Raw genomic sequence first — 26,398 nt, forward strand, 5'->3', positions numbered from 1 at the left:
CTGCAAGCCTACGCATCAAGGATAAATTACTGCTGGGTAACGGTTTTGCACGTTCTTTTTTTCTTTTTCTTCAAGGGTTGATCTAAACTAGCCGGATCCGCCGCACCCCGAGATCGCGCGACGATGCCGTGTCACAGGATAGCCATCGCGAAGAATAAGAAAAAGAAAAGTGATGACGCGCTTCTTTTATCTGGCCAGAGCCTTGGATGCCGCAAGTACGACGAGGGGCCCCGTTGCTTCCCACACACCGTAATTCAAGGCCAGTCCGGATGCGGATAAGGAACCGTTTCTCAATGAAACTACTCCGGCCCTGCTAAGGGTTAGCGGCACTCCCGGCCGTGGGCTCTCCTCTTTGAAAGTCTACACTGGCCGCCGCCACACAAGACGGCGAGGGCGGCCTGCTGGACAAGCAAATCGAAGCAAAAGTAGAACAAGAAGCAAAGCGGGCGTGTAAGGGGGGTCCCGGCTGGCGGGGGGTGGCGTGCGCGCGTGTGTGCGAGGGGGGGGGGGGAGGTGCGCCCGAGAAAGAAGAGAGAAGCAAGAGGTCCCGTCGCGAAACCGAACACGCGGACGGACGGACGTTACGCTCATGCAGGCCAGCTGTTGGAGACGCGCCTTTGGGCGCCCGCCTCCGGAAATATAGTTCCCGCGGCGGAGTGCCGTTGCTGCTGCGTGGCGTGGCCCGGGTGGAGGGCGGATACCGCGGCGCGAAGCCCACGTGCTCCTTCGAGGAGCGGAAGAGGCACTCTCTCGCCGCCGGCAGAGCATGGTGGCCCGTCGCTGACTGGGCCGGCAGCAGCGAGAGGAGCTGTCTCACAGCGGGGCTGCCAGCGCGGCCGCTGCTCGGAAGTGCGCCGCTAAGACACAGACACGACGCGTTCGCTCAGAGAACACGCGGTCTCCTAGTAAAAAAGGCACAGCACCAGCCCACGGGGGAGGGATCGCGACGACCAGCGAGCGCGCGAGACCATGCCGAGGCCCCCCGGCCGGGACAAAGCCGCTCGGCCGCGGCTGACCGCTGCTGCATCTGCGCTTGGCCTCGTACTTGTCCTGCTGCTCCACCTGCCGTCCAGCGCCGACGCTGCGGTAAGTTATGTCATCTTGTCTCTGCGCCTAGCCACCGGTTTCGCACTACATTCTTTTTTTTTCTTTCAAACGCAAAGAAAAAAGCGGTGCAAGTGCCGCATTTTTCTTTTGGCTCCTTCTCTTTGCCGCTATGGTGAACCGGTGGCACTTTCTTCTAGATTAGCGGCGCAGGTCGTTTCTCCCGCTTCAGTATCGTCCTACGAGCATGAACTCGCTTGGGCTGCACAAGTGCACCACCCGCACGCGTCCACACGTGCGAGCCGTGCGAGCAATCCCTCGAGCGCTTGTCCCGAGTGTTGTTTTTCCCGCGATGCGCGTCTGAGGTGCAGCGCTCTTTTCGAAGCTGAGCCACCGCAGCGCTCCACGGCTGCCGCTCGGTGAGGGGAGGGGGAGAGGCGTCCAGGCGAGCGCACGCGATCAGCGAGCACATGCGTCGGGCGCGTCCAAGCGCGGCATCGTCACGATACCGCCATATTGGAAGAGGCAGTGGGATCCGGAACTTCCGGCCCGAGTCTTCGGCTCAGTGCAAAGAAAGGGGCAGATAGTTGCGCTACTCTGGCGCAACTCAGTTATAGCGCAGATTTCTTTTTTTTTATTTTTTTTACTCATATAATTCGGATGTTGTAGAAGTTCTATTCAGACGCATCTTCGGAGCTTGTTTTACATAATGAAAGTAGCGCATTTCGGAGGCGTGGTTTTCTTTTGGGTAATCACAACGAACTGATACTGATCCTTTTTTTCCTTTGTTTCAATTAAAAGTATGCTTTGTTCCGAGGTTTAAAAATTCTTTGCATATAATCTCATTACGTGTCGTTGAATTGTACGTTATTTCTTTTGCGTTGTGCCGCTAGGCTTTTGGCGCAGCTTTCGTTTTCGCTAAACGCACACGGTGGTGCAAATTTTATGACAAATTGTCTGAACATTAATTTTTGTCAAATAGCCGTGCTGCCGCAACCAAGCGTTAGTTACAATTTCCGTGCGTTGCTGCTGTGAAAAAAATTAACGTCAGAATGTTAGCGAGCCTAGCATTGACGTGCTTGCGTTCGAGTTGATGCAGTGTGTGGCAACGGAGCCAAAATTAGTCGCTGTTGTGCGATAACGACGAAACCTTTTGCAACGAAATTCTGGTTATAAGCTTCATTTCTCACTTAACCACAACATATTAAATATGTTCTCGAAAGAGAACTTCAAGCTCAGAAGGCTAGGGACAATGCAAAAGTCGCGGTGAAGCTTACTGTGCTACGCTGTTGTATTTTGTGACGCACGCTGTAAACGCTGAAAATCAGTCTCCATTAAGTCGTCACGTTTTATTTCTTTGTGACTTGTTGCAATAAGCTTAACCAACCGGAAGCAAATATATTTGTTGCCTGTCTGACGAATGCTTAAAAAATATTAAAGCGAAATGTTAATCTAATACGTGTAGGAAGTATCGCCGACGCTTCGGTAGTCTGCATGAGACAAAGCGACCAGCCCGGACTATAGACGCGCGCTGTTTCTCTTCCCACGTAAGTCCTTGAGGAGCGCAAGACGAACTCTCGCTACGACGGGAAGAAAATAGAAAAAAAAAAGAGAGAAAACGATTCAATGGTGCCCACAACTGTTTCGAAGACTCGCTGCGTTACGACTTGTCGGCAACAAACCCGGAAGGGTGAATATATATGGTTTGTACACGCCTAGATTTCCTTGGCGCCAAACCTACGCAACCCACCCTCCTACTCTCACTTAATATTGCGAATCTGCCAAAGGCGCCATTTCGTTATTTTTTGTTTATTTAGTTAGTTAATCATTTATCCGCTGCTTACGGCCGTTGGCGTTCTTGTTCCGGCATACGGCACCGATGTTCGGTCGCCTTTCTGCAACTACACGCGCACGGGAAGGCCTGGCCGACCACGCCCTCGGTACTGGCTAAGAACGCTGCCGTGAATCGTGTCGCTCAGAGCTGCAAGTGGGAAATTCAAACACTGCCTCGCATTACCTGAGATTTCCGTGCTAGAGCATATGACATAGAAAAAATGAAAAGAGAGAGAGGCAGAATAAGGAAGAGCACAAGCACCAACAAAGATGTCACAACAAAATGACGATTCCAGAACGCTCAACATATTGAGCAGAGTTTAGTGGTTGTAGGCTACTGGTGGGATTAGCCTTGCAGTTGCTGCCGGCAATTGCTCCACCGCGCTCAACATATTGCATTATAGTCCTTATATTACGTATTTATTGGCTGTTAAAAGGAACTTTAAAAGTACGTGTGTTCGACAGGAAGCATATGCTAGCTAGTTTTCTTGACTCTTGAATTTCGTCGGACTTTCTACGCTAAGAAAAAAAAAAATAGAGGAAGGTCTTGCAACTGCAGAATTTATCCGTGCTGATGCCTTCTTGCCGCCATCTTCCGAACTCTTTCTGGAGTATTTTGAGCCACGAGCGCAAAAGGTTATATAAAACTGAAGAAAAAGAAAACGTTTTTTGATCAAATGAAACCGAGAACCAAAGAAAACATGGCCGCGACGCGCAATTTTGGTTATTATTTACGTGGTGCAGTTATTTTTTCGGACAGGTTGTCATGCACGTGGTACAAATATTGAGTCAATTGTCACCGAACCTTGTAGTGCAGTTATTTTTTCGAGCAGGTTGTCATGCAGGTGGTACAAATATTGAGTCTATTGTCACGGAACCTCATTCCGAATTTAATCTCATATACTTTTGGCAACTGTATGCAGGCCACGTACGGTATTACATAATGAGTGAGCATGCATTTTCGCTCTTACGGTTAGTCAGCCCTAACGAGCAGCTACGATGTCTCGCTTGGCTAACAAGCACCGAGTCTCTATGCACGCTCTCTCGTGTGCGACTTGGGTGTCTGTGACAAATGATATTCACAACGCCTGCCAGCAGACAGACAGAACGGTGGTTGCGAAAGAGAGCGAATGAGGGAAAGTCTAATAGATGCCAGCTGCTCTACTCAAGGCAGTCTTCCGAGTTCTTCGCATGCGCACTGTCTGCATGAAATGAAGAGCGCCTCCACTCGGGTGCAGCACTTGATGCTTGGTGGGCCAAGCGTTGCGAAGCAAAGCGTAATTGTCACATCATGCAGACTCGCTCGCTTCCTGCATGCCTTTCCCTGCGGCTAGTTGCGGACCCGCGCTCCAGCGCGCATCGTTGGAAGCAGCATAACTGGTTTAAGACACAAACGAACAAACAGTGATCAATCTTTGGAGATCAATTTGCCCTCTATATGCTCAGCAAGGGTCTTGTTACTTCCGTGTTCGGTGCCTCGAAAGTAATCGTTTTAATATAGACTTTAACGTAGACGCTGCAGGTATCTGCATGTGACGCTGGGTGTCGCTCTGTGACTTTGTCCGCCATTTCGACATACTGTGCGTGGGAGCGCTCTCGCAGAGTCTCAGATCGTTTCTAGTGTTCTCCCGTTTCCTTTGCTCTCGTACCTAGTCTTCCTTTTCCTAGTACAGGGTAACCAACCGGATATATGCTCCAGCCAACCGCGCCTTCTATCATTTCCCTTTTATTCCTCTCTTTCTAGACTTTTCTGAAAGTTTCACTTTGCGCAGTGGACTGATGGAAACATGTGCTGAAGCTAACATGGCAAAGCAATTGTGCAAAACTGTTGCTGCGCTGCATTTCATTCTGTCGCGCTCCTCCGAGAATGGTTCTTGGGATTTACAGAAAAAGAAAAGGCAGAAGTGTGCGTTATCAGTGCACCTAGAGTTGTTACCGTAAACTCGTCTCCATTACTTATTCCATGCAGTGCTCTTTGTCAAATAAGGCACGCTTGTGATGAGTTCTCCTGTGTTTGCAAGCCCCAGAGCTGTTGCGTCATTATTTTCGCTCGCATATATTATTGTTACTCGTAACCTGAAGACCTGTACGTAAACCTGAAATGTCATTATTCGTTATCGTTTACATTTGTTGAAGCCGGTGGCCTCTACGTTCCAACCGTGTTTGGCTATACCCAATTTCAATTTTAATAGTTTGTAGTCGTACGAAAAAGAAACCTTGACCTCTGCTCTTCTCAAACTTCACAGACGCAAATTTGACACATTTTATCATCCCAGCCATTGAAAATTAAGTTCGATAGAATGGTTCCCAATCAAGGAGGCTAAATACTTCTACAAAATCTACTCTACTGTTCTTTAACGCCTTTTCTTTTTTAGGTGACGTAACTCTGAGTGTGATCGCACAAGCACTCCAAATGAAGTCCTCTTTGAGGTAGTTTTGAGCTGCTCGTAGCATGGCCAATGAGGGCTGAAGAACTCCGAGGATCTTTCTCCCATGAGGGATTGTTTTAGTCTGCAAAAGTGCTGAAAAAAATTACAAATTTGACAAGCAGGCGTAGGTACTGTGTCAGTGACTCAGTCCTGTTCTCAGACAGAAACATGTGATAAGGCATCAACAACAGTACCGTTCTTTTTCTTGTTAAGTCAATGTTTTTCTGCATCGCGAATCCTCCAAAATCTCCTGCCTAGATATATTGCACTATTTAGTGGACGCATTATCGAATGTAGGCCTCGAACTCCACGGCATTGTGGATATTCCGGCAATCGACGCCATTAGGAGAGGAAATTGATCAACGTCACCAAAACCGACTTCCTCTAGAGCTGCCAGTACTTGTTTATGCACCCTTATAGTGGCGTCGACTGTCAAAAGGAAAGTATTAAGGCGCGGTAAAACACGTTTCATAAAATACGTATCGACGTCTTTTTTCGTCTGAGGCATTTAGCCGAAGTTTATCGTCAGGAATTATAGACTGCTTATCACGTTACCTACGGAAGAAAAACAGAAAAAAAATCCGTTTGAAGTAAAACCACTTCCCCCCTTTTTCTTGGAGAATTGCAATCTAAAACAAATTTATTAGCAGGAAAAAAAAAGTACAGTACAGTTTGGAAAGTTCTACTTTTCCCGCGGCATCCATGCATTGCGGGTAAAGCAGATTCGCAGGACAAAAATAATGGAACGTAAGTGAACGCTAAGGGAATGGTGCGACGAGAGAAACGTTTTTGTACAGACGGCAGCCATTTTATGAGGGAAACATAGTTACAGCGCTTAGCAGCGATGCGCGAGCTATAGTGCATCTTTCCGTCTTGTACGTGATTAAAACGTACCCTGGGGCATGCCCACAGAGAACAGCAGAGACACTTGTAGATAAAGAAAGCACAATTTCGCTACGTAAGTTTTCTTTAGAAACGAAACACCATAATTGCTTTATCACAGCTAAACCAGGCCACACACCAGTGTTGCAAAATGCGACACCGCGCCTGTAACCGAAACTATGCACGGGGCGCGAACGCGTCGCTTTGCTGAAAGACTGACGACGAGACAGTTAAAGGCTGCCGATTTTTTTTTTAATTCTTCCTAAACGGGCTCTCGTGTACGACAGAAAAGCGAAACAAGCGAAAGAGTGAAGGAAAAGAAATATGGACGCTTATCGTCGTCTTGTCGCCAGGCCTCATTGCATCATGTCGGACCAATGGAAGGAGGATTTTGTACAAGCAAGAAAAGCAAGCTGACGACGGCGTCTTGAGAAAGTCAAACGCTACGTAGCGGCAACAAGATACGGCGAACGATGAAGCCAAAAAAGCGGGAAGATAGGCGGGGCAACTGCGTGAAAGTGACGACGTGAGGAATTGGTGCCGCTCGCGGGCGTCTCCGCACCCGAAAGGTCACACTCACCGCACGGACGCGGGCCGCGGGCTTGGTCTGGAACTCGTTGCAGATAACGACAGCGCTGAGGCTCGGAAAAAAAAAAAAGCTTGTGCAACGAGGACGCAGATTGTGCCCGCGTAGACTAAGACGATACGCCAAGTCGGCTGCTCATTCACGGCAATTCGAGCCTCGCCAGACAGGCGCCGCGCAGGGGCTGCTCGGACCGCGCCGCGTGTACCCTCCTGGCTGACCAGGCCACTTCGACGACGCGGCGGCCACCGAGGGTCGCGAGCACGTGTGACGCAAGCGCGTCTTCCTCGTGCGCAGGATTCGAACACAGCCTCGCGCAGACAAGACGAGGTCGAGCGTGAACTCGGAAGAAGCAAGTGACCGCAGCGCCTCTGTCGGGCCTAGTTTCCGTAGCCTAAAGCGCCACATTATCAAGAAATCAGGGAGGTGGAGCAGGGTTAATACCGGAGTCTGAAGTCAACACGATTGCTTAGTTCAGTAGCTTAGAATCAACAGAACAGTGCCCAACATAAATAATAAAATAAAAGAGGCTTCGTAATCTCGAACATTTCTTCGTCATGTTTATCTCCTTGTGTCACCTCCATTGATCATTTTCTATATATTTAATTTTTTTTTCTCTGCTAGGTAGGTGAGACTAGCTCGCGTTTGTCAGGGTATGTTGGAAAGCAGTTATATACACTGGCGAATCTAGGGCCTCCCTCCCCCCATCTCCCCTCCCCTATTCCCCTACTTTTTAGGCCGCTCTTAATCCGCCCTGATTATATAGGTGTGCTTCTTTACTGCACTTGCTGGGGAACAATCTAACGCGAACGTGCGCACGGGTGTGTGCTTTAGTTGCGTACAAATGAAGGTAAAGCAAGCGCCAGCTGAGCGACATCCCCTTTACAATAGTTGTTCATTTACAACGCTTGTTCACAGGTTAAAACTTTGAAATCGCCACTTTGGTAGGATGGAGAACCCAGTGCAGAAATGCCGAAAACAGTCTTGCTGTCGGGAAGGCTTTCTTTTCTTATTTTCGGTTTATTGCAGTGGTGGCAAAATAATGAGCAGCGCGGGCGCTCCATTTCAACGTCGCAAGCCTCGTAAAGCTTTTCTATATAGGTCATTGATAAAACGCGCAGCCGAGTGCACCGACGCTATCACTGACAACGAGATGTTGCAAGAGGTTTTTTTTCCCCGCCATTCTAATCACCTCCCCTCCGCTAGCTTCAGCCACATTCTATTACTATGCATGATGAAATAGCGCAGACGTGGTGGCAAAACTGACATTGACAGTAACAATTTCTACCCGATTCTGCCAAAAATTAAGCCGTTCTCGTATTTGGGGCTGAGTTAGTCAAAAGTGAAGCATATCTCTACCATAACTGCATGTGTGTGTGTGTGAGAGAGAGAGAAAGGCTAACACGCGTTTCTTTTTCTGACCAGAGGTGCCAACGTTTGTGTCAACACATGTGTCCTAGAAACAGCGTGGAGTTATCTTTATTTCAATGCTCTTCGAAAAAGTTATTCGCGTTCCTAGCTTTCAGCCCGCCGTCACTTTGGCTCGCAACGTGATCGCAACACGCGAAGAAAGAAACACGATATTACCGAAGGAGGCCCTGGACGAGAGACTTGTTGATAGCGATGGCCTTGCTGGCTGACTCGTTTCACCCTGAGATTGCTCCTCTTTCAAAGATGGAATAGAATTTCTTGCCTTGTGGACGAGGAGAGGAAAAACGAAGCAGAGGGGAATCCTTCAATCAGCACTTTTTTTTCTAGACGGAAGAACCACTGATTTGCCCGTTCACCTCGAAGGATATGTGACCGAAGATATATACATACAGGCTTTTTTTCCACCTTCAAAAGGGCACGTCCTGAGGCGTGATTCTGGATCGGAGTTGAATTTTGATTTATTGTTCAAATACCTCTCAGAAATTGGTCTAATAGAAAAGCTTTAAAGAATGAACATTTCATATACAAAAGCCTAAATTTACCCGCCATGTCACCTGTAGATATTAGTATCAGGTCCACTTGCACATTTCATATTTATTTTTATTCTCTTTTTTTTCCCACTCTCCTCTGGCATCTTTTAATACCATTCCCCATCCCTATACAGAGTAGGAATGAAGAATGGAAAGAAGAATGATGGGTGTAATGTTAAGGGATAATAAAAGAGCAGATTGTGTGAGGGAACAAACGCGAGTTAATGGCATCTTAGTTGAAATCACGAAAAAGAAATGGGCATGGGAAGGACATGTATTGAAGAGGGAAGATAACCGATGGTCATTAAGTGTTACGGACTGAATTCCAAGAGAAGGGAAGCGTAACAGGGGGCGGTAGAAAGTTAGGTGGATGGATGAGATTAAGAAGCTTGCAGGGACAACATGGCCACAATTAGCAGATGACCGGGGTAGTTGGAGAAGTATGGGAGATGCCTTTGCCCTGCATTGGGCGTAGTCAGGCTGATGATGATGATGATGATGATGATGATGTTACAGAGTAGCATGCCAGCGGTTGTATACGCGCCGGCAAAAATCTCTGTTCTTTTATTAAGAGTCTCTCTCTCTCTCTCTCTCTCTCTCTCTCTCTCTCTCTCTCTACTGGCACAAGGTCTCCGATACGACCCTGGCCGCGGCAGCCGCATTTCTGTGGGAGCGGGAGGCAAATGCGCTCGTGTGCCGTGCATTTGGTGAGCGTTAAAAATCACCAGGTGGTCGAAATTAGTCCGGAGTCCCCCATTACGGCGTGCCGCATTACCAGATCGTGGTTTTGGCACGTAAAACCCCGAAATTTTGTTTAAAATAATTAACGACGCCCACGTTCTTTAGGGAAAGTATTTATGAAAGCACCATCATTAGCCAGTAGGATGGACATGCGACCTCCATGTATTTGGCGTGTCCACAATCTGGGCTTCTTTTTTTTTTTTTTACGAGTCTCACTTCAGCTTCGACTAAGGTTTCTCTGCTCTGACGACCTCGCCTCGCTATCGGACAGCCATTGACAACAACGCGTGCCGATATCACCTCGCAAGTTTGAGGTTACAAAGTCGACCTTGCCTTAAAGGACGCCGATTATCGCTGATTACGGGTACGCTGTTATATGTATAGTTATATACGCTACTACAAACAACCGGAACGTCAAAACACTTTTCCCCCCTCTGTAGCTACTGCTTGGAAGTAATCGTACAAGAGTGTGTATGGGGAGAGGGGGAGGGATATACACCCTTTGTCGAAAGAAACGAAGCCACTGGGAGCATGAGTGAGTGTTGCCAAGGCTACGCGGCATCGTGTCGCACTCGTGGGGCTCCTGGCGCAAGAAAGCTCCGGAGAGAGAGGACACAGTTTACTTTCCTCTCTGCAGTTTTTAAATAATGTCAATGCAACGCCGACTGGATGCCCCCGTATCTCGTGTGATCATGCGCCTTGTGACTTCTTTTCACAGGGGCTGTGGATCTTTACTTGGGATAATGGACACTACAGTTGTAGTTGTACGCGGCCTGCTTTTACAGTTTGACTAGTGGTGTGTCATATATATATATATATATATATATATATATATATATATATATATATATATATATATATATATATATATGCGTGTGTGTGTGTGTGTGTGTGTGTGTGTTTGTGTGTGTTTGTGTGTGTGTGTGTGTGTGTGTGTGTGTGTGTGTGTGTGTGTGTGTGTGTGTGTGTGTGTGTGTGTGTGTGTGTGTGTGTGTGTGTGTGTATTTTTGTATTTTTTTACCGCTTCGCTGACGTTAGCTGGGACACCCTGTAGATTGACTGTGCACGCTCATTTTGGAAAAGCGCATTATTGCCAGAACGCTCTCATATCATCGCTTGTGACCATCCTTCATGCGTGGAACAACTTATTGTTTGTGCAGAAGCCGGCAACTAAATAGTTGCCAACATGTCCACTTTTGTCCAAATGAATCAAATCAAACATACGCTGCCTGGAGGTGGCGACATTAGAAGTTGCAGTGTTGTTGTTGTTGTTGTGTTTCCAGCTCTCAACGAATTATCTTCTTCTTCATCGTCAGCGTTGATATCCGGCGTCTTCTTCCCTCTTGAGATTCACAGCATGATCAACGCGATCGCTTTTCTCATTACTAGGACTACCTTGGAGACGATGATGGTGGTCAGCTTTCGACTATACTGTCAACGTCTTCATTTTCTGCATGTCAGTGCTCCGTTTTGTCTCGTGTGTATTTTCTTTCTTCCTTTTTTTTAAGAGCAGCTTCATTTGTCTTACCTCCCAGCCCCCACTCCACCCCCGCCTCTGCGAGAGCAGCTAAGGAGTTCAAGAACGGCTTTACTGTGTCCGTTTGTCCGTCTTTTCCCTTACGTCATTGCCGTCAGGCAGCGCCACCTAGAAATATATATATATATATATAGGCCACCTCCGCATCTTCAACTCCACAATCACTATTTGGCTGAGAAAAACGAAACTTTGCATCCAGGTCCCCTCTGAACTATCTTCCCTGCCCTATACTATACGTTTCCCGACTCCTTGTTTCAATATTGCATATCTCTCACATCTTTCATAAGATACCTGTATTATCTTTCAAATTTTTTCTTGTGCGTTATCTTTGATATCTTTATTTCCCTTACTGCGCGAATTTTTGGCCCATATGCAAAAAGTAGCTTGTATACGCATACAGCGGTTAGTGGTGACAGGCACCGGCCAATTGACGTAGCGAAGATGCTCGTGGAGCTTATTAGAGCGTATGTCCCAGCGAGCTTCTCTCTCTCTCTCCCTTCGATCAGGTCGAAACAAACCAGTGGAATGACAGCTGGCTCGTTTTATGCGGAAAAGCGCTTCGGCGCAAATCATTGCTTGCGTTCTCTTCCACTGGGACCCCAGGACGGACAGAAAGTTCAGGTGGGGTTGAATTTCTGGCCCGTCTAAGAGCCTTCGAGGAACGCACAGAAAAGCAGCGACTACCATAAGTCACTTCCGCTGACTGGGCGGTAGTCGCTGCAGAGAGCGCTATAGTGCTTCCACGACCAGTAAGAAGCGCAACGGCTATCTCTCTCTCTCTCTCTCTCTCTCTCTCTCTCTCTCTCTCTCCTCCCCCCACAACAACGCTTTACCGGCGAACGCAATGGCCTTTGGAGCAGCGCTCTCGCTCACCGAGCGTTTGTGGAACCTTGGGCATCTCTATAACTGGTAGGAAGCCACCCGCGCGGGGTCTTAGAAAAAACAAATACCGAGCGCTGGTGAGATCAGCGAAAAAAAAGAAACCTTCGCGATTGACGGCGCCAGCTGCGGGGATCTGGACTACGGAAATATTCGCCAAAGCAACACGGGCGCGTCGGTGAGCGGCGATCTCGAGTCCAGACGGTTTCTGTGGAGAGACCCACTCCGCATGTTTCTGGCAAAAGCTTCTGGAAGCTGGCAGGAAGCAAGTCAGTACGAGTGGGACAGCGATAAGAAGAAAGAAATGGCTGGCCGCCCTCTACATGGCAACGTTGCAGGACATTGCCGAGTCCGAGTTCTCGCGGCCCTTGTAGCCGGCACGAAGAGAGACTTTCACGCAGGCTTCTGTTTTATCTCTTGGGGCAATGTAGCGGTGAGGCTGACGGTCACAGACGCAAACGCCTATATATATATATATATATATATATATATATATATATATATATATATATATATATATATATATATATATATATATATATATATATATATATATATATATATATATTAGTCTATAGTCCGCGGAGTACACAAGCTTAAAAGTTTAATTGTCGTCGCGTGCGGAGTATACACGATCTAAATTTTTTTGAGATCCGAGGCGTGCTCGAAGAAAACGAGGCTTCACGTGAGCAATATTTCGAGCTCACATTGGCAGACTCGTGACATGCAAGCTAAACGAGGACGGGTGCGTAGGGCATCCTGTGCGGAATTGAGCAAGTGCGTGGGTCATTGATTCGTGGCACAGCGTCCAATGTAAAGTTGTCAACTGGTTCTACTGTATACAGGGTGTCCCGCGTAACTTGAGCCAAGAATTTAAAAATGAAAGGAATTGAACCGAACGCATACTATTCGCAATAGCCTATAGTAACTCAGGTATTTTTTCCCCATAACTAACTAATTAATTAGGTTTAATTACCCAACTTTTGAATTATTGGCTGAGGACCTCAAATATGATGCGCAGATTTGTAGAGCACCTTCAGAAACCACCGATCGAGTTGTTTCCTTTACGATACGTCTCACGTAATCCTTCTTTCCGGGTTGCAAAGAAAGCCCGCGAAATATGAAAACAGCCACGTGACGGAGCGTGGCTCTCAATCGTGCGTTCGGAGAACAAGGTCGGCTCCCGTCGGATGACAGCGAAAATGAATGCTGCTGGCTGAGCGCTGCCGATGAGATAAACAACGCCCTGCTGCTTCCTCTTCGCCTGTCATGATGCAGCCGACCTCGTTCACCGAACACACGCAGCACAATACCACTGCGCAAACGCTCTGTCATGTGGCTTTTTTCATATTTCGCGGGCTTTCTTCGCCACCCGGAAGAAAGGACTACGTGAGAAGTATCACACACACACACACACACACACACACACACACACACGCACACGCACACGCACACACACACACACACACACACACACACACACACACACACATATATATATATATATATATATATATATATATATATATATATATATATATATATATATATATAAGGTAGCATGTGTGGGTTTATTGACCGGTTACCTCTTGACGCGTTCTTGTAGTAAAACATAAATACCCAAGAAAGTGGAAGGGAAAACGGCGCCGCGGTAGCTCAATTAGTACAGCGTCGCGCGAGTAACGCGAAGACGTGGGATCATTCCCTACCTGCGGCAAGTTGTTTTTGGATCCACTTTCCTTTCGATGAACTTATATTTTCTTTAATTCAATTACTGCGTAGAAGTAATTAAAAAAATTAAAGTATGGGGTTATACGTGCTGAAACCACTTGCTGATTATGAGGCACGCCGTAGTGGAAATTTTGACACCTGGGGTTCTTTAACGTGCACCTAAATCTAAGTGCACACGGGTCTTTTCGCATTTCGCCCCCATCGAAATGCCGCCGCCGTGGCAAGCAATTTCCCTTATGTTGTCCTTGGTGTCATGTTGGCTTCCTATGATATGGTTAATAATTAACTATATTATTAATAAACCTAAATTAATTAAATTAATTAAATGTATAAATTAATTAAATTGATTAATATAGAAAGGGCCCCTCGGCTAACGCCCTTGCTTCTCCCCTATCTCTCTCTCCAATTATATATATATACAGTAGTATCATAAGAAGGCAACAAAGACACCAAAGACAGCATAGGGGAAAATACTTGTACTTAATACTTGTAATAAAGAAACAGTAAATTAATGGATATTAATTTGGATGACAAAACAACTGCCCGCAGGTGGAGCACGAACCACACCTTCGCATTGCGCATGCGGTTGTGTTACCAACAGAGCTACCGCAGCGCCGTTTTCCCAGATATACTTTCTGAGGTATTTATGTTTATCCGCTAGAACTAAACCTGGGAGTGTTAGCCAGCGCACCTACTCAGGGCCATGACGGCGGATGTTGAACATCCTTCGCGCCGCAGGCGTCACGCGTACGTGATCTTTTTGGGTGATGGCAACTGGTTAATAAACCAGTTGCCGCTCGCGTAATGCGAAGACGCGGGTTCGTGCCCCACATGTGGCCAGTTGTTTTTCATGCACTTTATTTTCCATTAGTTTATCGCTTCATTAATTCCATCAATAACTGCAAGTAGTTTCCTCTATGCTGTCCTTGGCGTCTTTGTTTGTTGGCTTCTTATGACTAATAAAAATCGGGCCCTCGGCCTCCCTGCTTCTCGTTCATATATGTATATTGTGACTTGCGCCCCACTCCTCACATGCTGAACAGCTTTGTTACGCGCTCTTTGCTGCCCCTACTTCGGCGGGGCGCGCCCGAACTTCGGGCGCACCGCTGCTCGCGAGACCATCTTGCCTGCCGCCCTTTCCACTTTCGCTCTCTCTAAAAAATGACAACGCCGACAGAGTTGCCGACGTAAGACATGCGTGCCCGACGGTTCTAGATGCGATATACTACCATATTGTTACGACAACGCGCGTTCTGCTCTCGGGGGAGTGATGGCGCGGTTATACCCGACAAGGCGTGCCTGCGCGCTTCCCGAAAGGCCCGGCGCTGAGGCGAGGGAGGCCGACGGCGGAAACGGCACGACGAGAAAAGCACGAGCAGCGCCGCCCCATTCCGCCGCGGGCGACTTCCAGACGCGGGCTGAACAAACAGGCGCGCCCGACGCCCACCGGGTGCAGCTCCGCCGCTGCTGTTGAAAATACACGCCCAGACTGGCGCGTACAATAAACAGATTGACCGAGGCAAAAATTTTTTGCCCGATGCGGAGGAGGAAGCGAGTATTTCGGGAAACTGTTTAGCTTTCCCGGGCCGATAGGCTTGCCTTCTTCAGAGTGGCTGCTCAACCGGGTGTAGGGTTACAGCCCCACTCGCCGAGAGCACGGGCGCGCAGGGTAGGGCTCATCGCGGACTGTGCGAGACGCTGCTGCCGTTGCAAGGCACGTTCGCGTAGGGCTTTGCTCCGTGCGCGATGATAACACGAGATTGACTCATTATGGAAGCCCTCGGGAGGCCTCGGTGATTTTCTGTAAACAGAACCGACACTCCCAACTTTGTTCAGGAATGACGGAGGGTAGACGGCGACCTTGGAATGTGTGGTGCGCGAGAGACGCTGCTAGTTCTGGCGTCAAAGGCGCCCCTTTGGAGGCGGCAGCCGGTGGTAGCCGCCGTTATCGCTATAGCCCGAATGTTGGGCAGCATGAAATCTTCAAGGACCCGCAAATACGTGCTCGGCAAATGAAAGGGCCATTTCTCGCACAGGCCGCGCTAAGAGGAAGGAGAAGACACACAACGGCTACATTATAGTATAGTTGACAGCGCAAATGTCCGTGGGCAGCTAACCAAACCGGGGTCCTGTAGTCAGTGCTCGAAGGGCTCGGCCGGCGGCGTCAACAACCCTTATCCTGTTCGGGACCAATGGCGCACAAGGCCACCCGTGCCCACCATGACATCGTGCCAGATTGCGCAAGCCGCGGCGATCCGTCCGAGCAACGGGCGTGCGTAGTATCCAGCCGCTGCAGCCATGCTGCCATTTATTTCCTGCCGCTCGTTTTTCGCCTTGTCGCCTGCTCATCTTTTTTGTCAAGCGGCAGTGGGTATCGCAATACGGAAGTCCCCGATGCCAAGCAGCAAGAAAAACAAAGATCAGACTGGGGGGGAGCGCATGCACAAGCAAAGACGGATCTACAAAAAAAATAAAAAAAAACTTCAATGACAACGCAGCTGACTGACATTTGCGGTTATCAAAGGGTTCCGGCGACGACTGCGCGCCGGTTTCGGGTTGCAGGCTCGTTAGGGGAACTCGGCGTCCCCCTTCCCTTGCAGCAAAGGGGCCACAGTGCTTCTCGGAGGCGTCGCCTTGGCTCATGCGTGGTGCGAGCAACTTCGCTCGCCCTTCAGGGATCCCAAGAAGCGCAGTTGAGAAACGGGGCGTTGTGCGATTGAACGGAAGCTCGCCTGTCATGAAATTAAGAAAGGACGAACAAGCGCGCGAAAAGGGACCTTTGCAATGTCTGAGCGGGTCTGTGCTGATGCCAGTACTATGCAGGGCACTTCGTGGCGACATTTCAGTGGCTAAGAAAATTGAATCTCTTGTTTTCCGGCCTCCTAACATCGACCACGATAAGGCTGTCAAGTCTTCGCCCACGTCGGCTAGTGCACGTGACCTTCCAGCATGTTCAGCTCATGCTGATAGTGGGAACGATTGCGCGACTCTGATTGGCGCTGTAACGTTGCGTGTTCGTGTGCGTGTCGCGGCCCCGTGTGCCATGGGCCGGGGCAAAGGGCACACACGACAGCAGTGAGGTCGGAATCCTACTCGTCGCACTCTACAGCACATGCCAGCACCCCTCTCTCTATCGCGGGCTTGAACGAGGAAGAATGATTCCCACCACTCCCATCGGCACCCGCAAACTATTGCTGTGCATGGCTGCCAGAACGCATATATCTGCCCAGCAAAATATTTTGTGGAATATATGATTACAGGAGCGACGATTCCTTGGGAGGAAAGTGAGATAGGTACCATTTTTATAGTATCAACAGCTGTATCGAAATGAAGTGCATTCGTTCTTTCACTAAGTTATTCGCACAATACCACAGTCAAGATCGCAGCCAAGGCAAATGCATTTATATTATGTAATATTGTGCAAAGGTTCTTTGGAAAGCGTTTTCCAGACTAACAAAACTCTTAAAAAGAAAGAAAGAAAACTTAGAGACTTCCTTGAACTGAACTGTAGGCGACAGCCCGAAATACAGCCCCCGTCACGGCCGTCCAGAGGGCGAGAGGGTGCGCTTCTGCTTGCGTTTGCTCTTATATTGCATACCGTAGACGCCACTGGTTAGGGGCTTTGTTTGTTAGCAACTGGACAAGCTCCGCTGAAATATGCGCTCCTTGCCTGCTCCGATGACGGCCGAAGCCCGGCGAAGGCCATCTTTGCAATAGGGCTTGATTGATTGATGAAGCAATGCAAACGACCAGCGGTGGGTTGCCCGCTCGGTAGCGCATGCTCTAAAGCAACAGACATGCACCGGCTGTTGCCAACCGGCGTGTCTTCTCTCATACGCACACCGAAGCGAAGTGCTCTCCAAACAGCCGTGGCAAGGCATATTTTTTTCGAGACTGTCCTGCTTCTGTCTGTGCAACACTCTGCTGGCGCTGAACGAACGTGCCGTGCTTCGTATGGCGACAACTTTTGTCGCAGCGCCTGCCTGCGTTCGTGTACTCGACGGCGCTACTTTCTGCTGCGAGGATTATACACGACGGGAGGGAGCCAGGAACGCTGGCGGCTGTGCTTGTTCTTCCTTTTCTCACCCCAATCTACTCCCCACGCACTCTCCTCTTTTCCTGTCACTCTAGCGAGAGGGAGTGCGCGTTGCACAAGACCAAACGCATAATGCGGCTGTGCGAACGTGCACGCTGTCCTTCTCTCTCCTACCTTCTCGGACGTTTCCCTCTACACTCCGCTACCGGACAACTCTTATCGTGTCATGCAAAAAAAGTGCACTATCCCACACATGCTTTGGGACTGTACACACCAATACCCCGACACTAACCCCACGACCCTCTCGTCGAGATGGCACGCTGCCCTGCGTAGCCCCAACCTTGACGACCAACTCTGGGCGACTCAGCAGGCCTGCGAGGCGGCGAAGAGGCAACACCTCGACGTCCCCACGAGGGAGGCCTAGGCCCAGCCACCATCTCTTGCTGGTTTCAATAAAGTTTATTCAGTCAGTCAGTCCCCTCGCCTGACCTGGTACATTAAGGGCTGTCGCCCGTGAAAGTTTAGCCCGCACAAGATGTCGTCTCATTTGAACTCATGCGCATTAAACATTCCTGGCGTTAGCTCAAGCACGTGCAGGTACTGCGTGCCTCGTACTTGGCGAAAATAGATTTTCGCCTCATAGGAGTGAAATCTTTCTAGACCAGGCGGTGTTTTGACTTTCGAGTTGAAAGTTGCTTCGAGTTTGCATATTTTGTTCGAGTGTGTATTTATAGCCGGCCCTTCTGGCTGTCCATCCAGAGAGCATCACATAATGAAGTTCTTCCTTAGTGGCCGTTGCATTTCAGTCCGACAGCCGCTGCAGACAACGGCCTCCTTCGGATATCTTCGCAGGAACGGCGCGTGTGGCAAAGCGGAACTCTTCATCGCGCAGTCTCGCGCCACTCGAACCGAGCAAGCGGATACATCGCGCCTGAGCACGCGTTCCGAAAATTGCGCCCCGTCTTTTTTTCTTTATCTTAGGCCAGACCGCTGTAAGCGGAGACACGCCTGCGCGAGCCACGGCCTCAGCGCTGGCCGCCTATTTGTGAGTGCTTTCTTGTCCACCAAAGCAGTGGCGTTAGCTTTCGAGGCCACACTCGTCGCCGCTGCAGCGGCACGCAGTTTCGCTTTCGCGCCTCCGTGTCGCAACGGGCGAAGGCGAAGAAGGCAAACCCGGAGAGGGGCCGCATCTCGTGGCCGAAACGAGGGGGATGACGCAGCACCACGGCCGCCCCGCGTAGGGGACCAAGATGGAGGCACCGTGGCACGAGGCGTTCCCACGGCTGGGCGAGCTGCTCGCGAGAGACGCTGGCCGCCAAGCACTCCACGTGGGCCCAAGCTCGTTTGCCAGACGACGCCCACTCGCTCGCGGCACGCGGGCGCCCCCCCTCCGCCTTAATGAAACGGGTCGCGGCACGCATGCAGCAGTTCGTACTTTTTTGGCCTGTGCATTCCCATCGAGGCGCATTGCGAGCTTGTCGCGCGCATGGTATACTGCTAGTGTCTATAGGCGTCTCGACAGACGTCAGCAGCAACATCGCCCACCCCTTTCACTCTTCCACAACAAGCTCGTATCCACCGCCGGGGAGGCCGTGGAGCGAATAGCGCCGCAACCTTCTTTTTTTTTCTCGGCTGGCCAATTAAGTGACTGTTGCCTAAAGTGACCAGCTTATTCTTTATGAGGTTCTCTGTGCCACCGTTGGTGGTTTTGAACAGTACGCTCTGTAACTCACACCAACGACGACAGAGAGAGCGGCTACCTTGTCGTATTTCTCACCTCACATCTGTCCCTCCTGAGTTTATGTACATCTTTCTGAATCTCAGCCCCTTATTCTACCCAGAGAGTAAAAAAGAAGAAAAGAAGAAGAAACTCTGAGAGACCGCCTCCATACTCCGAGAAAAAAAGATGTGGCTACCATGCTGCGGAAATCGGCCCATAAAGTCTCGTAGAAAAGTGCCTTCCGCGGTAATATCATACTAAGATGGCTACTGTATAGAATACTAAAAATTATATACTAAAAATGCTATACTAGAACCATAGTTGCCCCCCGTCTGCTTCTACTCTGCCTCGTGATCACTAATTGATGTACGTCAATTATCTATCATTAAGTGCATCTTTATTTTCGTTTTTAAAAAGAAGGTTTCGTTATGTTTTATACGTTCTTGCACAATTTCCAGTGCGCATTAGGGTGTACACAATGTTCATGTTTACAAGCGGCGTTGCAGTATACCAGGTGTGTGTTTTGCACCAATCTTAAAAACCAAATTAAACCAAATTTTAAGGAAATCGCTTGTTGCAGTAAACCGAATTCTAACCCTTGACCTAAATTACTCGAAGAGGCAGACATTGTTTCTAGGGAAAATCAACATAATATTTGAGTGATTAACATAATTGCAGTAATTAACAGTTCTAATTAATTACTTTAGGGCACATATTGCATATTACGAATTGTAGCCGGTGAGTTCGCAAGGCGTATCCACTTGGAACAAATTCTCAGGATGACACCATTTTCGAGACATTAATTTTCAAAGTATGCGACGAAATGCATTGGCGTTCCAGTTATTTTAGTGCTTCAATGCATAAAACAGCATTTTCCTAAAAAAAAACATCCGAGGACACAAAAGCACTTGTTATGAGTTGCGAATGCGAAAGCATTAATGTCCAATAGGACGCCGCTGAGCGGTCCTTCGAGTTATGAACTCCTCGCGGTCAAGCGAGCGCATTGGGACGCTGGGCGCGTTTTGATTTGGTCTTACCGAGACGCAGTTAGAACTTAGCGTGGAAGCTTGGGCTTGTTAGTGATTCACTAGGAAAAAGAACACAGCGGAAAAAAGACAAGGACATGAGAGAGCGACACGCACACAGCTGTGACTTACAACGGTTTATTCGTGAAACCATGAAGGAAAAGATATATAGGGTGCTACCACGTGCAATATGTGAATGACCGGCAAAAAACCTGGCGCATCATTTGCGATGCTGATAATGATAGCCACGTACCTACAGAGCCTACGGAATGCTTGCCTTTCAAACCCTCTCAAGATACGCTATTTTCCGAGATGAAAGTGCAATCGAAGGAGGAGTCAGGACGCAGGCGAACGCTTGCGCGGACAAGAAACGCGTGGTTAACACGGGCCTCCTAGAGAGAGAGAGAGAGAGAGAGAGGACGACGTGGCGTCGCGGCGATGCCCTCTCCCCTCACGCAATACCACAGCAGCAGGTTTTCCCTTTCGCTCGCTCTGCTCCGTCGAGCCCCGAGCCAGCAAGCGCGAGCCAGCGTCAGAAGCGCGCGAGGCGCGCTCGTGACGTGCTCGTGACGTGGCGTCGCGGCCAATGGGAAGTTTCGCTGCTGCAGGCGCCGCCGGCTTTTTCGCTCAATGGGCCATTTGACGCTTTCGCACCACGATTAAGTGCAACAACGGTGTATTCTTATCGAAAGTTCGACGGCGCATATCTCGAAACTGGTAGCATCATCAGAATGCGTTCCAAGTCCATATGATTTACAAATTTACTACCCACAATTCATTCATCGCAATATATGCTGTATATTGTTTAGTTAGAAACTTCATTAGTCAAATTTTGTTGTTCAGTCAATTGCGCATTGATTCCTCGTGGAAGTAATGTCCGCCTCCTCGAGTAATTAAGTTCAAGGGTTAGGATTGTGCTATCTGCCACAGGGCTTTTGAAAAATGTGGTGCAACTAAAAAAGAAAGAACACATCGACAACGAGGGGTACCCCCCTTTCCTTCTTCCCCCCGTCATGAGGCGTTTCGTACTGCATCATGGCGCGCATAATGGTTGTTTGTACGCGGCATATGACTCTTTAAGGGACACCAAAGATAAACAATTAGTTTAGACTGATAAATTATTTTTCCAAAACTTTGTTTTAGTTAATCTTGCTGTAATGACATAGTTATTGGAAGGGACAATGAAGGTAATATTTTTGAAGTCGCGCCGAAACTCTAGTGCCGGCAGGTCATGTGACGCGACTGATTTCACTGCAGTTTCTCCCCGTTGTTGCTCAGTAAAGCTTCTTGAAACAGTTAAGTTCATTGAGTCCTTGCGCCTTTTTATAATACAATGTAGTCCATCTTTAACGATAACAAAAATGAATTAAGTAGGCCCGAAGCAGACACCGTCAAATACCGTGTTGTCATGGCGAGCTGGTGCGGGAAATGCAAGGCGGCGTCGCCACTTGTCTTACGATTTTTGCGTCTCTTATGGCGTAACCAATCTTGTCCTTACAGTAACAGTAGCATTTATTGGGGTACTGTGGAAGGATAAATTAATAATACGGTTCAAATAATTTGTTTCTCTTTAATGTCCCTTACGAGTGGATTTATGTCCACTCCCCCTTTTTTTTTTCGTTTCGTTTTGTTGTGCTAATGTTGTCTCGATTCGCTTACTTTCGAAAAATGGCGTCGTCCTTGTTTGTTTGTTTTCTCTGTAGTTGCGGGAAAAAATGGGAGGAGCATACAAGTGCAGTTAATTCTTTATATGTATATTCAGGTTGTAAACTGGAGTGCTGTCATGTATAGACTATCTGACTTCTGATCAGTATATAAGGCGAGTTGCGATGATTTGAAATTTGCAATCTATCAGACCTTACACTACAAAGGCTATTTGCAGATGCTGAACAGCTCGAAGAGAACTGTTTTGTCATTAAATTAAGCGCGAAGGGGCAGTGCTTCAACGCAGAGAGATGTAACATTTACCGAAAACAAAACAAAACACAGTGACAAGGAAAAGTGGGAACGACAGTGCGCTCGTGTCATCTCTACTCAACCTGATCTCTGTCTCTTTTTGCGCCTTAAATTTATGAATTTGTTCCAACTCGACCAGCATACTCCATTCTTGATCAAGAAGATGTAGTCTGAATAGACTGTTCATGCAAGCGCGGTCATGCGTCTGCAGTGATCGTTTCGTATTTTGATGAAAAAGCATATATAGGTTACTAAATAGCCAACTCACGTGCTCCTAATTTCCGGAGAAAAACTGTAGTCTTCGGGAGAAAAAAAGAAGAAGCAAACATAAACAACTTAGAAGCGCTCTTAGCCAGGAGCATTTCCTGCGGATGTGTCAAATTGTTATTTCGATTAGGAATAAGTACTGCGGCTATGCTTCTAAAAATATTAGAGAAGGTTTACTAGTGGGTGCCACTGACAGGAAGGTATTTTCACTGAGTACAAACCGTCTGATCTTGAGAAAAAGAAAAAAAGAAAGATGGTAGGTACGGCACACCTGATATTGTGCACTGAAGGCCGCTTTTGTGTGTGTGTGCGTGTGCATGCGGGTGTGTGTGTGTGTGCATGTGCGTGCGGGTGTGTGTGTGTGCATGTGCGTGCGTGCGTGTGTGTGTGTCTGTGTGTGCGTGCGTGCGTGCGGGTGTGTGTGTGCGTGTGCGCGTGTGTGCGTGCGTGTGCGTGCGGGTGTGTGCGTGCGTGTGCGTGCGGGTGTGTGTGTGTGTGTGTGTATGTGTGTGTGCGTGCATGTGCGTGCGTGTGCGTGCGTGCGTGTGTGCGCGTGCATGTGTGCGTGTGTGTGTGAAGCATTAGCTCGGGAGCTCCTATATAAATACATGGGAACGGATAAATATTTTTTCCCAACAGCCACCGCATGGAATTGGGTTACGTTTGTCTGCATTAAAAATAAAATTACTTAATACAGTGCCTGTAGGAAACAGATTATTTTTATTTAGGAAGTAAGTTTTTTTACAAGAATTGTGGGAAATTCCAAATTGAAAAAAAAAGAAACTTACAACTCTGTAACTCAGCAATAAATAAACGATATCAGGATTCTATAGCTACACTTAATAAAATAGACCTAAGCGGACAAAATTGATTATTGCATATCACTGTGAAACATAACATTAATTTGTGAATAGGACTTTTACGTAATCATCGTAACAATTTCACGTAAGTTGTGAATCCGTATTTCACATTTGTCCGCTTAAAATATTCTAACAGATGTAGTTTACGTAACTGAGATATTTGTTTTATGTCCAGAGTTTTTTTTAATTATGGGGTTTTACGTGTCAAAACCACTTTCTGATTATGAGGCACGCCGTATTGGGGGACTAGAGAAATTTTGACCACCTCGGGGTTCTTTAACGTGCGTATAAATCTAAGTATGAGGGTGTTTTCTCATTTCGTCCCCATCGAAATGCGGCCACCGTGGCCGGAATTCGACCCACGACCTCGTGCTTAGTAGCCCAACACCATAGCCACTAAGCAACCATGACGAGTGTTGGTCCAGAGTTACGGGTTTGTTTGTAAGCTTACAGTGCTTCTTTCTCTTTATTTTTTTTTCAAGTTACCGAATTATGACAATTTTTGAGAATGTTTGATGTTCTAAATCGAATTCTGCTTCCGAGAGTCGCTATAATGTAACTTTCTCTCTGAAATACAACAAATTTCATTCAAATTGGTTTTAGTTTTCTTAACCGTGCAAAGGACACGACACGAGAGCAGCAGGAAGCGTCGGCAGCGTTTTTCAACCAGAGCAGCCCAAGCAATCTCGAGCTCGCGCCTTCGCGGAGACTGGCGATGTGACTGCAGCGCCGAGCATTCCTCCTCGCTAAAATCATCCTCTCCCCACCCCCACCCCCCAAATCGGGAAAGCAGCCAACCTGGCGACTCATGGTGAACGTAGTATCAGAGGGTCGTAATACAGCTTCAGGCGCTGTACCTTGAAAGTTTTTCATGAGGAAGGATGCGATATCACGAGCTGTGGCTGCCCCGGAAACTGGCGATGTGGATTCAGCACCTCTTCAATACAGTTTATTCAAAAGCATGTCTGCGCTTTACATGTATTTGAATAGGAAGTCGGAGTTTCCTCCAGCTAAAGCTTCCTCTTAAATTATGTCTAAACTAATCACTGCAGCCTCAATATATCCGTTATGGTCATTAGAGGTGAACGTAACAAGGAGATTGAGATATGTAACCAAGTTTAGCGATTTCCCTCTGTCTCTGTCTATCTCTTTCTTTTTTTTTTTGTCCCTCACACTGCGACGTGGGAAGTGCTGCTGTTTATTGCTGGGGCACTCGACTCCACTACTCGTTTCTGCCGCAGATAAATAGCCTATGATCAAAAATACATCTCCTTTTCTTGTCTTTATTTATTTATTCATTTCTTCATCGACTTTTTTCTTTTTTTCTTTATTCTACACTCGCTGTGCTGTCTATAGCAGAAGCTTTATGAAACAGTGGAGTTCGCGGGATATAACTTTTTTTCCAGACCTCAAGCGTCCCGAAAACTTTTTTTGTGGCAGGCAGTCCATCGAAACTACAGTTAGATTTGCCAGGCCTCCCCACGCTTGTCGTTCGTTCGCGACAGCTCCAAAGACAGGCGGTCCAAGAGGCGCGAGACGTGGGAGCACAAGCAGCGGCAGCCAGGCGGTGGGGGAGGGGGGTGACAAAACGTCCCCGTAACGCTGCCGTATATCAGACACACGGCAGCAGCTGCGTCCGAGACCTTGCGACGCGCCCGTGTTGGTGACCTCCTGCAAGTGCGTGTTCCCGCCTCGTTTCACAATGCTCGACAATCGAGGGCAAGATGCGGCCATAGGAAACGGCGTCGGCTCGCGTGAGCCATTCGCATCGCCGCTTGTTGTACCAACAACGCGGCGGCTCAGTCCGTCACAGGCGCGAGGGTGTCGCTGGTGACAGCGACTTGTGGCCCGAGTCTGGCGGCGATTGCCTGGCTGCCTTCCAGCTCGCCACACGTCCTCGCTGCGACGGCGCGACTCCCTCGGCTGGCAGTGAGACAGAAGAGGGGGAGGGAGCGCGCTTTCGGATCTTCGCTTCCGGCACGGTCTCTTCGCGCGCAAGAACCGAAATTCGCGCGCGCAAGGTGATCTACTTGCGACCGCAATAAGTGAAACGCCAGAAGCTAATTGACCCAGTCATGTCGCTTTTTCGACTACTGTTCTTCTTGATGCCTCTCGGCGCTTCGCTCGAAACTGCTCTCTTACTCGTAGTTATATTCACCGTGCTTCTCCCCATTTCTCTGCACAGGGGTCATGGAGTAAAGAAAGAATTGGGAGAGAGCATTGCGTAAAAGGATTGAAGCCAAACGTATCGGCCCAACACGTGATCGCCACGTCAGAGCACGTAGTAGGTTTAACTGCTCCCTCTCTGTAGGCAGAGCTACAGCAGGGCGATTGAACAAGTAAGTGCGTGTCGGGGATTATAAACTACCGCAAACCAAACGTTCCCGACCAGAATGCTGAATCTCGGAGGTAACATGTTGAGTCGATACTGCGATGGAAAAAGCGAAGAGAATGGCTTCTCGGAGAGTTCGCTTGCCAAAGCTGGCTGCGTGGCGCGATGCTATCTTCTAGTTCATTTCCTTCCTCCATGTGTAGGCAGTGGCGTAGCTAGGTCGTCTGGCACCCGGGGCCCATAGGTCTTCTGTCACCCCCCTCCCCGGGTGTAGCCGGCGGAAAGAGGGGTGTCTTCAGACGTATGTGACACCCCCCCCCCCTCACTGGCCCCTTGCACCCGGGGCCCACGGCCCCCCGGCCCCCCCTGTTGCTACGCCACTGTGTGTAGGTACCAAAGCGGACACTTTTCCGGCTAACTTCCCTACCTTCCTGTTTTTATTCAAACTCTCTATCTCTTTCTCTCTCTCCCTGTCGGCTTTAAAATCGAAAAAGGCTGTTTGGGTCGTGACGAATACTTTTGGCTTTCCTACGACTCGTTATCGGCACTATTCAGCAGACACGCGACGTCTTGAGAGATAAG

The 26,398-nt window shown here is 48.5% G+C and overlaps 1 protein-coding gene across 1 annotated transcript in view; it reads left to right on the forward strand.

Annotated features, from left to right (window-relative positions):
* The first annotated feature begins 729 nt into the window (after nucleotides 1–729).
* Nucleotides 730–26,398, forward strand: part of LOC142578854 (uncharacterized) — a 112,008-nt gene continuing 86,339 nt past the window's right edge. The window contains exon 1 of the mRNA XM_075688492.1: nucleotides 730–1,086. Coding sequence (XP_075544607.1) covers nucleotides 970–1,086 — 117 coding nt within the window. The 5' untranslated portion in view covers nucleotides 730–969. The remainder of the gene's footprint in view (nucleotides 1,087–26,398) is intronic.

This window comes from Dermacentor variabilis, chromosome 1, assembly GCF_050947875.1.
Source record: "Dermacentor variabilis isolate Ectoservices chromosome 1, ASM5094787v1, whole genome shotgun sequence".
Taxonomy (NCBI): domain Eukaryota; kingdom Metazoa; phylum Arthropoda; class Arachnida; order Ixodida; family Ixodidae; genus Dermacentor; species Dermacentor variabilis.